Source organism: Ictalurus furcatus, chromosome 10 (assembly GCF_023375685.1).
Source record: "Ictalurus furcatus strain D&B chromosome 10, Billie_1.0, whole genome shotgun sequence".
NCBI lineage: Eukaryota > Metazoa > Chordata > Actinopteri > Siluriformes > Ictaluridae > Ictalurus > Ictalurus furcatus.
Genome location: NC_071264.1, coordinates 23,898,871 through 23,914,752, shown reverse-complemented (window position 1 = coordinate 23,914,752; position 15,882 = coordinate 23,898,871). Strand labels below are relative to the sequence as shown.

Below are 15,882 nucleotides of genomic sequence, written 5' to 3'. Positions count from 1 at the left end.
TGATGTTCAAGCATTCTTTATTTTTTTATTCAACATAAAAACAGCCACCTTTTTTCATTCCAACTTAGAAAAAAATGACTTCGTAATGATACGGCCATTATCGAAAACACTTAAATTCTGATGCTTTTTTTTTTTTAATATCCTTTAATGCTTTTCTGTTTTTATATACTTAAATTTTTTTCTCCATTATATGCACTTCAACAGAAGGTTTTTTTTTACTTCAATGTCAAATATGAATGCTACATATTAAGTTATATTTAGTGTAAGTATAAGTGCAAGCTCTTTGGGAGTTCTGAGGTAATTGCTTGGTTTGTGTCGAACATGCTCCATATTTATTTTTCAACCCTTCAGTCCATCCCTACATCGTCCTGGAGGACTGTGCTACGTCTTTAGCCCTCGCTGGGCTTGCTTCAGCAGAGTGTCAAAGTCGAGTGTGTTATCCTTGCTCCTTCCTGAGGCTGGGTCCATGTCACGGTTAGAATCTGAAGAACAGATTTTTGCTTCAATAAATAACACTATCATTTAAAAACTGTATTTTGTGTTTACTCAGGTTGCTTTTGTTTTATGTTATACTTTGTTTGATCTAAAACTATTTATCATGAGATAGACAAAAACAAGAAATCAGGATGTGGCAAATACTTTTTCACAGCACTGTAGCTAAGCTTGTTAAAGGCATAATACACATTTTTAAATAGCACAACATACTTTTGCATTTTTCTTTCACTCAAGCTAACACTGGGATAACTTGACAGATTTTTTTGGAGGCAGTTGAGAGAAGACAGCATACAAACCTAAATCCATGTAGTTTGACTGGCAGAACTGTCGTCTCCCACCGAAGCAAATATCGAATGGGAGCTCATCCGGCTGCCTCAACTTTGTCCCCTTCTCAATGGCAGCAAATGCATCGTCTGTGTTGTAATATGTAACAAATCCATAGTTGTCGCTATAAATGGAAATTATGGGAAGAAAAAAAAAAAAAGAGAGCGCGCGCATCAGATATGTTATAAGATTTACTTATATGTGAAACTCCATCATGAGTAGAGAAAGAGTATATGTAGAATCCAGAATACTCCATATTCATAAGTCTAACATCTTGTTCACTGCCCCACCCTCTCATACCACATTACTGCTGTGTAATTATAACTTTCCCCACCCTCCATATTCCACTGGAACTGTTGTACATACAGGAATTAATGCACTTGATAAAATTGAAGCAGGCTGTCAGTAGTGTTTAGGGAACATAAGTGGTGTGGACTGAATAGAAGGTCGCAGATGTGTTCCAATGTAAATTATATGATACTATGGCATTGTACGGCAAATGTACTGTTTCCAGACCTCAAAGAGGTTGATGTTCAAGTGTACATCTTACCCACGACTCCTGAAGTGGACGGTGCAATCCTCAATCTTCCCAAACAGTGCAAAGCGCTCCCTGAGCTCATCCTCGGTCATCGTGCCACGTATTCTTCCCACATACACCACCCTGCGTTCTTCCTGTGGTCACGGAATTATTGCAGGGAAAGAGAGAGAAAGCGTCACACATACAGTCATGTGAAAACATAAGTACACCCCATGAAAATTGCTGGGTTTTTTTGACATATTCGGACAAGCAAATACTTGATCGTCTTTGAAACAGTGCCTATTAATAAAGTTGATATACTTCAACAAAACCCCAAAGAAATGAGCTTTTTCAATCATCTGTTTAACAGAAATATCAATAGATATGATATTCGTCTGTGGAAAAAGTAAGTTCACCCATGGACTCAGAAGCTAGTATTGCCCTGTTTAGCAGAAATAACTTCTTGTAGGCATTTTGCATACTTGTCCACCAGGTTTGCTGGAATTTTTGACCACTCTTCCATGTAATATTCTTTCAGCTGCAAGATGTTTGAGGGTTTTCTTGCATGTACTGCCCGTTTCAAATCCCCCCACAACACTTCAATGGGATTCAAATCCGGACATTGACTAGGCCATTCCATAACCCTCCATTTCTTCTTTTTGAGCCATTTCTTGGTGGAGTTGCTAATGTGCTTAGGATCATTATCCTGTTTAAAAGGTCTATTTTCAGTTTAACTTCAACTTTTGAACGGATGGCCTCACATTATTTTAAAGCACTCGTTGATATGATGCAGAATTCATAGTTGAATCAACGAATGCAAGCTGTCCAGTCCCTGAGGGAGCGAAGCAACCCCAAACCATAACATTTCCACCACCGTGCTTCACAGTTGGTATGAGGTGCTTCTCCTGAAAAGCTGTCTTTGGACTTCGCCATACATGTCTGCTGTTACTGTGGCCAAACAACTCTATCTTTGATTCATCTGTCCAGAGCACATTATTCCAAAAGGCCTGGTCTTGGTCTATATGCTCATTGGCAAACTGTAGTCTTGCAAAGGCTTTTTCCTGGCACGCCTCTCATGCAGGTCAAATTTGTGCAATCTCTTTCTGATTGTAGAAGCATATGCTTTGACACCAACAGTTGCAGGACTTACTGTGATGAAATTTTGGGGTTCTTGGAGAATTCTTTTCACATCAAACGGTCTGCTCTTTGGCTGAATTTACTGGGATAGCCAGTCCTGGACAAATTGGCAGTCATTTGAAATCTGTTCCATTTGTAGATTATTTTCCTTACAGTGGAATGATGTATTTCAAATAATTTGGAGATCTTTTTAAATCCCTTGCTAGACTCATAGGCATCCACAATCTTTTTCTGAAGGCCTTACAGAACTCTTTAGATCTTGGCATGATGACACCACACACCTCAACAGCAAAGGGAACACCACACACTAGATATGAGAGGGGTATAAATAAGACCGGTTCCACCTGCACTCCCTAAGCACACCCAATCTTGAACACCGAATTCTAATTTTGTGGATTTGGAGGTGTGATAAATGTAGATGTAACTGATCTGTTTTTTTTTTGTTAATTTAAATTGTGAAAATTACTACAAAATGTCAATTTTGTGTGTCATGTGTCAAAGTGTATCACCTTTATTAATAGGCACTGTTTCAAAGAGGATCAAATGTTTGCTTGTCCAAATGTGTCAAAAAAGCCAACAGTTCACATGGGATGTACTTATTTTTTCCATGTGAATGTATTACCACATATTCTGTTTGAGCAGCTTTTAAAAGCTTTTATCAGTTAGTACTTACAATAGCTTTCTGCTTGGCCGCCATGAAAGCATCTTCTCCTTGACTCGGATGATAGTATTCCCTCTGCCTGCAAGGTCACCAGAATAAAGTGGTGTTAAAGAGAAATACTGTCGACAATGCAGATTAGAAATGCAGGACAAATCACAACAAGCTTACGCTGACCTCTTCCATCTGCTCCACTTCTGCCTCCAGTCTGGTTGTGGAGAGTGGGAGCGGGATCGCGAGCGGCTGAAGGATCTGGATTGTGATCGACGGTAGCAGCGTCGCTGTCCTCGGATCGGAGAGGGGGAGAGTGACTGTGAACTGGAGCGGGACGAGGAGCTTGAGCTGCTCGCCGAGTGCCGTGATCTGTACCTGGGAGGGAAAAAATTAAAAAACAGATGTAGATGTGTTAGACAAATGTGTGGCTATTAAAGGTCATGTGACCACTTGCTACTGCAAGTGGAAGTGGATGTCTCTATTAGCTGAAACTGCTGGATGCAACAGAAACATTCAAATAATCACACCCAATATGAAATCTGTAACATTTAAAATGAAAAGAAATGGTGCACCTTTTTGGACTTTTTAAATTTATTTTCTGCTGTACTATTGTGTGTGGGTGAAGACAGATTCAGATAGAGCATTCATTTATGACTATAAGAACTTGTGAAAATTTAAGACCATGTGTAATTGCATTTAACACAATTTTATACTTAATGCCTTAAATTAAGACTTTTTAAGGTCTTGCGAACATCATGTATTTACCTCTTTCTGGGTGGTGAACATGATGAAGCCGAAGAAGAGCAGGAAGGAGAACGGGAAGAGGACATTGAACTGGAGTCAGAATGATGATACCTCCCACGGTAATGCCTCCTCCTTACCCTTCCTCTGGCTGGAGGACTCAGGGAACATGAATAGCGCGAACGCCTAACTGCTTCTGCTTCCATATATTCACCCATGCTTCTGGCCTCCAATCTGCAGGGGGAGCTGTCTGGGGACAGCAGAACAGAGCCAGAGAGACGCTCACCCACACAGCAAGTCCTGTTATCCATGGGCATATGGCTCAAATGATTCCTTGATTCTTTAGATCTGTTGTGCATATAAACATCAGAAAGTGCTCTCTTCTTGCCGAGTTTGAAGTCCTGAGTGGCACAGTAGTCATGGTCTATAAATGCTAGAAACAGACTCGGGGCAGGGATGGAGGATGTAGGTTGGGGCTTTGACTGAATCTTACTGGGGGGCAGTGGCTTAGGCTCAATGATTTGGATGGTTTTGCTGGGAGATGGTTTAGTGGCTTCGTGTTGCTTTGCTTTCAGAGTTGGTGTTAAGGGCTTCCAGATCTGATGGGGAGGAGTTGCAGGAGGAGTGAATCCTGGAGATATACACAGAATTTAGTTAGAGGTTTTGATCTATGGACACACGTCTCAGTCACAAACAAAGTGCAAAACCAAATCCTGTGTCACTCCTACATTTTGTTCATTAGACTCTTAGCTAGCTCCCCTTCAGATGGTGTGGAGAAACAACTACTAATAACGTCTTTACTGGAGTGATCCGGGATTCAAACAGTTCTTAGGACATTTGCCGTCAGTAGTAACTACAACTTTTTGTCCCTTCATACCTCTACAGGTCAGACTTTGGGATAAAAAGTGACTTTTATTGCCATTATTTAAAAATGACAATTATAAAGTGCCCTCCACTAATATTGGCACCATTGGTAAATGTGAACAAAGATGTGAAATAATTGTATTTATTGTTTAACCTTTCGACGTTTTGTCCAAAAAAATTCACAAAAATACTCTGCTCTCATGGATATCAAACAATTACAAACACCACAGGTTTATCAAAAAAAAAAAATTGTTAAATATGTGTGCGCAACAATTGGCGGCACCCTTTTAATCATTACTTTGTGAGGTACCCTTTGCAAAGATAACAGCTCCGAGTCTTCTCCTATAATGCCTAATGAGGTTGGAGAATACATGGCAAGGGATCCGAGACCATTCTTCCATACAGAATCTCTCCAGACCCTTCAAAATTTGAGGACCATGCTGGTGGACTCTCCTCTTTAGTTCACCCCACAGGTTTTCTATGGGTTTCAGGTCAGGGGTCTGGGATGGCCATGGCAGGACCTTGATTTTGTGGTCAGTAAACCATTTTTGTGTTGATTTTGATGTGTTTTGGATCATTGTCCTGCTGGAAGATCCATCCATGGCCAATTTTAAGCTTTCTGGCAGAGGCAGTCAGGTTTTTATTTAATATCTGTTGATATTTGACAGTCCATGATGCCACATATCCTAACATAATGTCCAGGTCTTCTGGCAGAAAAACAGCCCCAAAACATTAAAGAGCCACCAGCATATTTAACCGTGGGCATGAGGTACTTTTCCATATGGCTACCTCTCTGTGTGCACCAAAATCACCTCTGGTGTTTATTGCCAAAAAGTTCTATTTTGGTTTCATCTGACCATAGAACCCGATCCCATTTGAAGTTCCAGTAGTGTCTCGCAAACTGAAGACACTCGAGTTTGTTTTTGGATGAGAGTAGAGGCTTTTTTTTGGAAAAGCTTCCAAATAACTTGTGGTGATGTAGATGACTTCGGATTGTAGTCTTGGAGACTTTCTGAACCTAACACGCAAATAACTTCTGACATTCTCCAGCTGTGATCTTTTGAGATTTTTTGGCCACTTGAACCATCCTCTTTACAGTGTGTTGAGACAATTAAGACACACATCCTGTTCCAGGTTGTTTCATAACATTTCCAATTGACTAAAACGTCTTAATTATTGCCCTGATGGTGGAAATGGGCATTTTCGATGCTTGTGCTATTTTCTTATCGCCACTTCCCTTTTTGTGAAGCTCAACAACCTTTTGCCGCACATCACAGCTATATTCCTTGGTCTTACCCATTGTTATGAATGACTAAGCGAATTTGGCCTGTTTTACTTCATATTCAAACCCCTGTGATACAGGAAGTCATGGTTGAACAATTTCCTGTTTCTAGTCACCCAGGTGTACAAAATGTATATATGATTTTTTTTTAAACATCTATGTGAATATACTTATATTTTTTCTCATGTAAATTCATAGGGGTATAAATAATTATTGCACACCTATATTTAACAAAGTTTTTATATATATATATAAACCGGTGTTTTGTTTTCAATTATTTGATATCCATGATAGCAAAGTATTTTTGTGATTTTTTTTTTAACAAAAGATCAAAAGGTTAAACAATAAAGACACATTTTCACAGCTTTCTCAGCTCATATTTACCAAGATTGCCAATATTAGTGGAGGGCACTGTATCAGCTCGTAAAACAGAATAAAAGCAAATACCTACTTTACTCTACAAAATACATATTGGATTAAATTCTTTTTCACTTGAATTTTCAGTGAGGTAGTTGTATGACTCACAACAACGTTCTCTTTAGACCCTTTCACCTCTCCATGGGATTCGTTTTCCTGAACTATATAATCACTGCCATGACAACCTCTTATCTTTGTTGCCTGAAAACACGAGGCAATTTGCCACAGTTATGAGCTTTGCTTTCCCTAAGCTATTAAGTCATTAAAGAGTCATTACAGGCAAGATTATTGCAGGGAGGAAATCGAACACAACTTTCTTAGCAGCTGAATTAGGATTTAATGACTGGTTTTATAGCGTTAGACAGAAATTGAGTGCTGGTGTAGATACTTACATCCTGCAGTAAATATTAAAGACATAAAGGTAAAGTACATACCGCTAATGTGCCACGCACAAAAGGCAAACAGTATCAACATAATTTATTTCAATAAGGCTTGTGGACACTTGTAGAACTTACCCTGTGTCTCAAATTGCTCCAGAAGACTGGTTACATCAGTAGCCTCTATTCCTAATTAAGGAGAAAATATAAGAATGTATTTACACAATATGCCTGCTTCTACTGTTTATTTGACTTTGGACTAATTTATTGAAATTCTTAGTTTATCAAAACAGGTATTTGTATTGATGACATTTTCATACTGGTCAAGCCTTAATGCCAAGGAACATGATTAGAGTAAGCATAAAATGTGCGATGTTAGCCTGAATTGTGAGCTCCCAAAGATGATTTAGAAACATCAGAAATCATTTATGTCATATGAGATCCAATCTTAGTCAATTTTATAGCATGTCAATGAAATGGGTTGCTGTCTGCTTGAATTTGAGACATGTGAGAGGTCAGCCGAGATAATACATCATTTTAACTCCATGACCAATCATGAAGTGACTTTGTATTTGTGCTTATGTATGTGTTTGTGCTTATGGTGTTGTGAGGACAAAAAAAAGATGGCAACATAGTGGAATTATGGCCAGTTTCACTAGGACATTTCTAAAAACTGTGACTTGGTCCTTGATATAAATTTCTCACAAACTACAATGCATGATTTACAATCTAGCAGATTTATACTGTATATATCTGCTCCAAAGTGTACATTCTTACACTAATAGTTTGATATGAAACAAAAAGTTTCTGAGTAAATGTCTGGGCAAGTTATTTGTCCACCCCTTATTTGAATATCCTACTGGACCACTAATCTGCTTAAATTACCTATTTCCCCAGTAGATTCTTGTCGTTTCTCCTCTGCAGACTGGTTGCTCACTGGTATCTGCACTAGAGGCAGACTTTCCTGAGACCCTTGCACTGGTATAACTGACACAGGTGAGGATGTAGCAGCAATGTTGGTTTTAACAATGCCAGAAATTGTTAGGGAACACTTTGTTTGCTTAACTTTAGCACTTTGGGAATCCTCAGGTGAAACCATCGACGGCTGTACTTGAGCGACAGAACTGGGCTGTTTCCGAATGTCTGAGTCCTGCACTGCTGCAGGATGGTTCAGATTTGTCTGGATTGCCTGGGACTGGCCAATTTCCTGTTGCATAACCTTTTGCTCCTCAGATAGAGGTGGTAAGATCTTTGCATGTGGCTGAAGGGACACAGTGACAGGGTTTGGTGGGTCGACAGCTTGCACAGGCTTTCTGATTAATGCGTTTTCTTTTGAGAGGGATTTCACGGGCAGGTGAAGGTTTCTTCTAGACTTGGCCACAGCTCCTAGAGTTGAGGTCTCTGCGTTAGAAGATGGATTTTGAACGTTAACCTGAGATGAGTTGTAACCTGGTATACAAGGAATGGGAGGGAGCTCTTTAGGGGTCTCGGGTACTGAAGGCCACTTGGTTCTGTAGTCTGTTTTTCTCTCTTCCTTTGGGAGCTTCTTCTGTCGGAGAAGACGGTATTCCTGAAGGCTGAGCGTTTTGAGTTTTGCGTTGCCATTTTGAGATGGTGGCTCCTTTGCTACTTCGGTCAAGTTCCCACTTAAAGCTGAGGTTTGGGAATCACAATCTGCCATTTGGAGGTCACCTGTGTGGTCTGCTGAAGTTGAGGCATCTAGGACATCACATTCGTATGCTTCATCTTCAACCTGGTACATATGAATAGATGCTAAATCAGGGGCAAATCTCACCTTCTTCTTCATTCTCCCAGAACTACCCGCCTTAGCAAGGACTCTCTGAGCGGTATCCTCCTCCTTTTGTTCCCCAGAGTTGGGCAAGCACATCTTCAGCATGTCCTCCTGACACACCTTGGAGTTATGAACAGCACTGTGTACTGTAGGACTTTGTGCATGGGGAACTATCTGCTCTGAACCCAGATCAGAGGTATTGCTCAGTGTGCTGGCCACAGGCATGCCCAAAGATGTCTCCTGTGTGTCGTCATCACCCACAACATCCACAAACACATCCTCCTCCTGAAGCTCCTCAACATCCCTGAGACTTTCTTTTTTATCAACGGCTACTCTGAGGCTGTATGGATGCATGTGTTTGACCAGGTCCACCAGTGATACAGTTACGAATCCGTCCTGTTGCTCGTCCTCATACATTTCTGGGTCAGACTCAATGCGGAAGGTTCTCACAGGGCGTCTCCTGGTCTCACTGAGGTCCTCCTCCTCACCATCACTTCTCTGTACGGTGGCAGTTTGGGTCCTGCGATGGACCCTTGGTCTCAACTGCCTGTCTGAATGAAGGCCCTCTGCCTGTTCAAAAGCAAAAGGGGTACAACTTAACACAATGTACAGGTTAAAGGAACAATTTGGAGATAAGAGGCTACATATGTCACTGTAAAAGTGTTTTAATTGTACACAGATTCTGAGTAAAGTCACAAAGACTTAAAGCGACTCTATGAAGATTTGGTTAGATTTAAACAAACTTAAATGGTCTCATGGCTTCAGTGGAAAATTAAGGAAACAATCTTTGGACACCGAGCATGTCTTGGATGTACACTTGCAATTAGTGAGAAATTGTGTCAATTAGATTTTTTCTCTTTCTGTTGTTGCTTCTATGAGATCTTAACCTTAAAATGGATAGTGACAATTAACCATACACGAGATGAACAAAATGAATAAGATGCACATTCTTACTTTTGAATTCGAGGGTGTGAAGGATCTAGTGACCCGAGGAGCTGCTTCTCTGTCCAGACCATGCAACCTCACCTGTGATGGAGATATAGAAAAGATCTATAATGCTGGAACACTCAATTCTCAAAAGGCATGCCTACACACAACATGTTTACGTAATAAATTCAAAGCATTAACAAAAAAGGCTCAAATACAATGGAACAGTTATAAATCTTACTCTGGAGTCCTGACACCTTTGACCCATAAAAAGTTTCGAGTCAGGAAGTGTGTCAAAAGGGGACAGGGTGTCTTCGATTACGCTGTCCAGCATCTCAGAGAAAGCAGATAGCAGCGATGCTTCACTTTCCTCATCTATCTGGATCTTTGCCTAAAATTTTTTTTTTATAAAGTGTGTCAGTCAAACATTTAACATTTGCCAACAACTGAAAACAAAATCTCAATTTGAACATGACTGAAAGCAGAATTACAGCTTTCATATAGAAATGGTTGCCTTTCACTAGTGTAAACACAGGTTTTACAATAAAACCCCCCAAATAATGGCTAGTTTTTGCTAAACTGTAAGCATAAAGGATCTCTTTCCTCACCTCTTCAGCAGATGAATCCTCAAAGATGGATAAAATGGAAGGTTCCAGGCTGCTATGAAAGGTGCTTGAAGTACATCCCAAAGCACCATCATCAAATTCAAGAGTATGGCTTTTTGGAGATCCAACCTTCACAAAAATGGGTAAGATTAGCACAAAGCAAAATCCTGACAGCTGTTGTGAATTAGAGCTGGACAATACAATATTAATGCTGTGGTAAATTATATCACAATATACTTTATGTATTGTGGGTAACAATTTTTATGTTTAATATGTGACAAATTTAAATTTTTTAACTTCTTTTCACTGTTTATTTATTTTATTTTTTAAGAAGACAGTAAATCATTAAACCAGGTTCATTTTTAATGCAACACTACTGTTTTGCTGGTGGTTTCTTATCATGATACACATCATGTATTGCTCAGGACTGGTTGCGTCACATCCAGCTTCACCACCCATCCAGGAGCTACAACTCCCAATCCATACCAGACATTACATCTCTCCAACCCACCTACTTCCTGTTTCGCACCCAATACTTTGTGTTACTCCACTTTTTTTCTAGTTCTAAAATTTGTCCAATCGTTTGACCTTTTGTCTGTCTGACTTTGACTCTTCCTTTCAGTTTGGATTGTTATAAAAATTCTACTCACAACTACATGACTGAGGTTATGACGGGTTTTATTGTGTACTTAAAAACACTACATTTTGCGAAAATGCTGTGACTCAATATGGTTTCTAATCTCATGTAATTTAAATCTGCTCAGCTTTGCCGAAGCCCCTGGTAGCACAATGAACCAAGTTGGAAAGATATAGCTATAATAAAAGACATGCTGACAAAACGTTTACCCGAGCTCCACAAGAAAAAAAAAATTAAAACACCGCTTCTGAAACACACACACACACACAAGCATTTCCTGTCTGAGAGAAAATACCAGACATTTTTTGGCACATTTCCAGATTTTAAAAAATGATCATTTTCCACACGTTCTACAATCAGTATTTTCCTAATTTTACAAAATGTTTGGAAAACATTAAATGTATTATGCATTAGGAAGACTGTGTCAAATAAGGGAATTTCTAGAGACAGTCTGCAGACCTTTGTACATTAGTGTTACTTTCACAACGGATCTCTACACTTTTTCTTAAACGTTATCTGTATTTTTATACTCCTCCAGATCTAGAAAATTAAATTCCACACTTCTCCAGACCTACGCAAGGAACCTTGTGTCTCTTAAAATGCAACAACCAAAAAAATCCTAAATCCGAGTTGCCTGGGTACACGCGAGCACAGGAAAAGCCGGTTGTGTGGCTGAACGAATAACTGCTAACACTACTGTCTGTGATTAACACAGTGACTACAGGATGTTAAAGATTTTGTGACAGCTTGAATATGGGCTAATCACAAAAATCTCAAAATATACATTACGTATCAAACACTTCCTCTGCTGGTGTAATATTTATTAACAATGTATACCGCAGTGCTGTTGAATTCTCGATTCTGATTGGTCAGATGGTGTTGATTAATTTCCTGTTAAAGCAGCTCTGACAGTCTTTCCAGCTGCAAGGAAAATTGTGGGTTTATACACTACCTAGCCAAAAAAAGAAAAAAAAGGTCGCTCTTTTGGATTTAGATAAGCAAATACTAAAGAGCCTGCAATTGAATCATTATTGATTAATATGTTTCAGCTGGCAACAATGCTTTTAACCCTAACTGATGCAGTGTGTAGCTTCCCATGTCTTAAACAACCATGTCAAAAAGCGTGTCCAATGGCTGTGGAAAAGATGTTACTGTGTTCCAGAAGTGGCAAATTATTGTCCTGCATCAAGCAAAGAAAATAACTAAGGAGACTGCTGAAATCACTGAAATTCGGTTAAGAGCTGTTTGACAACACATTAATAAAACCTGGAAGAGAGTGTTGAACTGTCAACTTTGAAAAAAAAAATGTGGTTGGTAACAAATCTTGAATGATCATGGTCAGAGATCTTTATAAAAATAAAAAATGTAAAAAAGTTTGGTGAAGTCACATCATAAAAAAATCGACAGTGGAACTCGTGGCTAGTGATATGGCATTCATTTTGAACGAATCTGTAATATGACTCGGGAACAACGAGTTGTCTCAGAGAGTGATTCGTTCATTTTGTGTTGACCGCTGCAACATCCCCATAGGTTATGTACAGGAAACAGAAATGATTAGTTCACTTCTCGAGTCTTCGGGTTCGAGTCGTTTGTTCATCACGTCACAGCCCCACTGCATTCAGCCTATGGGGCGGTCACGGGATGACCGAATGCCTTGAACCCGAAGACTCGAGACGTGAACTGATCATTTCTGTTTCCTGAGAACAGACGTCACAAATGTGACTCGGATCGGGAGGTGAGGTGAACTAACACACTGCATAGACTGAAGACTCAGCTATGCAATTAATTAATCATTTCTGTTTCTCATAATTCAGCCTTGGCTGCATTAACCTATTGTTTATTTTTTATTCCGAATGTGATCGTTTGTGTAAGTACTAGAGGTGTTGGCGAATTTAACAGGTAACATTTTAATTATATGCTGCTGAAATGAACAAAAAGTCTCATTCATTTTGCTGAACATGATTCAAAGATCCGAGTCAGTAAAAATGATCCGAACTTCCCATCACTACTCATGGCTATGTTGCATTTATCCTCTTACCCTTGTGTTGTTCTGACACTCTGTGCATGTGGAAATGCCTTTACTTACTTTAACTGTCACTCTGAGCAACACCACACCATCCTCTAGTTGATTATTTTTCTAGATCAGCATGCCTCCTAGTGTTTTATTCCTTACACAATAACTAACTGATACAGACATTTGTATAAACAAATAAATAAAAATTAAAAAGCACAGAAAGGAATAACGAAAATTAGAAGTGCTACAAGTGTAAGTAGGCCTTTTCCAGTAAATTAATGTCACATTTTATTTGAATTCACTACTGAGGGTGTTTAAAATACTTGATGAACAAGAAATTCTCAAATATACAATGTCTTAAAAAAGGTGACTCGGCGTATTTATTTTATTCGTGAAATGGACGTCATTTATGTGGAAGATGGAAGTGGATAAATATTATAGTAAACACAGTGTATAACTATATGCTCCCAGATCACTTCTCATGTGCTGTAGGACTCATGTGAGTCATTTTGGTGATATGTTTGTTGTAAATAAGGATGTAAAACAAGCAGGGACTGTAAACTGTGTGAACTCGGTTCACCTGTAGCACTGCTACTTTCAGTAAGAAGCACACGGCTGCTCCTTTCCGGTTTGATGTGTGACGACACCTTACCATATAGATTACATTTAGTTAATCCAATACCTAGCTCTGTGTTCCTATCCCTTTCACTACTAATACACTCCTTAATACATAAATACTTTCATCTCCAGTGATAAAATAAAACAATCTCAATTTAAACACGACACTAGTGAGTTTTACGGTAAGTTCAAGTCCACGTGGCCCACGTCCACGTTTATACCGAGACACGACTTTAACGTGCATTAACGGTCACAACGACGGTCTCTTGCCCAAACATATTGTTAGATCTTATATTAAATCACACCTGAGAGTCTGGGAAAGCTTCTGGTGTTACGAATTCGGTGAAACCGGTGTTTAAATTCCTCCGTCTGTAGCAATGCGGCGCCGCCATCTTGAAATTTGCCCACCCGCATGTGGCGAGTAATTTTTTGCTCCACCTGCATTCAGAGAATTCCGCCTCCTGCCCTGGACGTTCGAACTTACGAGCCGTCTGCCGATTGGACAGCGTTAGTGTCAATTCAGCGTATTGGTTACGAGATGGACTTTTAGCCAATCATAAATGAGAAGGTGGGATTTGTACGAAGTTGGGTAGGAAAGAAATAAAAGAGAAGAAGAAAGCGCACGAGGACCCGTGGGCCGCTATGAAGACACGTGGTATGAGTTTTCCCGGGAAAAGATCAGTGCCGGCTATGAGAACATTTTGTACTCTAATCTGCACAGCGCCGCATTTCACTAAATCCACCGGTATTACGCTATGAATGAAGCGTAATACTGTATTTAATTACAGTGTTTATTTAACTGTATTTACGTGTATATGACGCCGATATTAAACAAAAAGCTGTAAACTGTTGTAACCGGAAGGTTTATGGTGACACCTAGTGGCCGAACTCCATTATACAATCCAGAACTGCTGGAGAATATCATTAAAGTGTTACAGTACATAATCAATTATACACCAACATTTTTAAATTTTGAGTTCGCCTGGGTGATGAGCTTTTGATCTTTTCCATCACCAAGTACTCAATTATCAATTTTATAAAGTACTGTTGTTCTTAGTTGTACATAATTTTATTACATAATTACAATATTTATTGCCTTACAATATTTTTTAAAACCAGATTATTGCATTACTTACAATAGCATGCAAGTTTATTATTTAAGAAAAGGTTTACTCTTTTTTTCAATTATGATCTTCGTTCATATGGCATAAATTGTTGAAATACATGCACTTATCAGCCATAACATTTAAAACCACCTGCCTAATATCGTGTAGGCCCCCCTTGTCAAAACTCTGACCCATCGAGGCATGGACTCCACAAGACCTCTGTAGCTGTGCTGTGGTATCTGGCACCAAGATGTTATCAGGAGATCCATTAAGTCAGAACATTGCCCAGAACATCACACGTCTCCGCCGGCTTGCCTTCTTCCCATAGTGCATCCTGGTCCCATCTCTTCCACAGGTACGCGACGCACACACCCGGCCGTCCACATGATGTAAAAGAAAATGTGATTCATCAGACCAGGCCCCTTTCTTCCATTGCTCTATGATCAAGTTCTGATGCTCACGTGGCCATTGTACGCACTTTTGGCAGTGGACAGGGGTCAGCATGGACATTCTGACCGGTCTATGTCTACGCAGCCCCATACACAGCAATCTGTGATGCACCGTGTGTTCTGACACCTTTCTATCATGGCCAGCATGAACTTTTTCAGGAATTTGTGCTACAGTAGCTCTTCCATGGGATTGGACCAGACGGCCTAGCCTTCACTCACCATGCGCATCAGTGAGCCTTGGGCAACCATGACCCTGTCGCTGGTTCACTGGTTGTCCTTACTTGAACCACTTTTGGTAGGTATTATCCACTGCATACTGGGAACACCCCACAAGACCTGGCGTTTTGGAAATTATCTGACCTCCTTACGCTTGCCCATTTTTCCTGCTTCCAATACTTCAACTTCGAAAACTGACTGTTCACGTGCTGCCTAATATATCTCACCACTCTTCCGGTGACATTGTAATGAAATAATCAATGTTATTCAAGGATTCAAGGAAGTTTACTGTCATTCCAAAACTTGGGCTACATGAAAGGAACGATACTAAGAACTGAGGTCCCGGTAACAACAGCAAAGAATTAAAGACAATAGATATAAAAATTAAGTGGAGCAATAAAATTAGCAGAGCAAGAAATAGGTACTGTACAGAAACAATAAAACTTACAATACAGCAATATAATCTTTCTGATGAGTATTATTGGACATGACAGAGTGTTATTGCACTTGAAATGAGTGTTACTGCACATGGAAGAGTCTCTGGTGTATGAGTGTTATTTCACATTAGAAAAAGTTTTTGAGTCTAACAACTTCTGGGAAGAAGCTGTTTCTGAGCCTGTACAGTCTTCTACCTGAGGGAACGGGGTAAACAGACCGTAAGTAGGATGGAAAGGGTCTTTCATGATATGGTCAGCCATGTTCCTGCATCTGC

At 39.7% G+C, this 15,882-nt stretch overlaps 1 protein-coding gene across 1 annotated transcript; it reads right to left on the bottom strand.

Annotated features, from left to right (window-relative positions):
• si:dkey-93h22.8 (uncharacterized protein LOC449943 homolog) lies at positions 1 to 13,809 on the bottom strand. Its single transcript, XM_053635216.1, has 12 exons — positions 13,705 to 13,809; positions 10,134 to 10,259; positions 9,767 to 9,916; positions 9,553 to 9,624; positions 7,692 to 9,168; positions 6,945 to 6,995; positions 3,891 to 4,497; positions 3,309 to 3,500; positions 3,147 to 3,213; positions 1,370 to 1,491; positions 792 to 943; positions 1 to 482 (listed from the first exon to the last, which is right to left on the bottom strand). Exons 1-12 carry the CDS (start codon positions 13,789 to 13,791, stop codon positions 382 to 384), a joined length of 3,204 nt encoding a protein of 1,067 aa, XP_053491191.1. The 5' UTR covers positions 13,792 to 13,809; the 3' UTR covers positions 1 to 381.
• Positions 13,810 to 15,882: the final 2,073 nt, after the last annotated feature.

What these genes read in the sequence shown, in the direction of transcription:
- si:dkey-93h22.8 (XM_053635216.1), bottom strand. Translation starts at nt 13,791, where the DNA reads ATGGCGGCGCCGCATTGCTACAGACGGAGGAATTTAAACACCGGTTTC. An exon ending in AAGCTTTCCCAGACTCTCAG is followed by an intron (nt 10,260 to 13,704) that starts GTGTGATTTAAT and finishes ATTTTTGTGAAG; the next exon opens with GTTGGATCTCCAAAAAGCCA. An exon ending in GTCCACTTCAGGAGTCGTGG is followed by an intron (nt 944 to 1,369) that starts GTAAGATGTACA and finishes TTCCATTTATAG; the next exon opens with CGACAACTATGGATTTGTTA.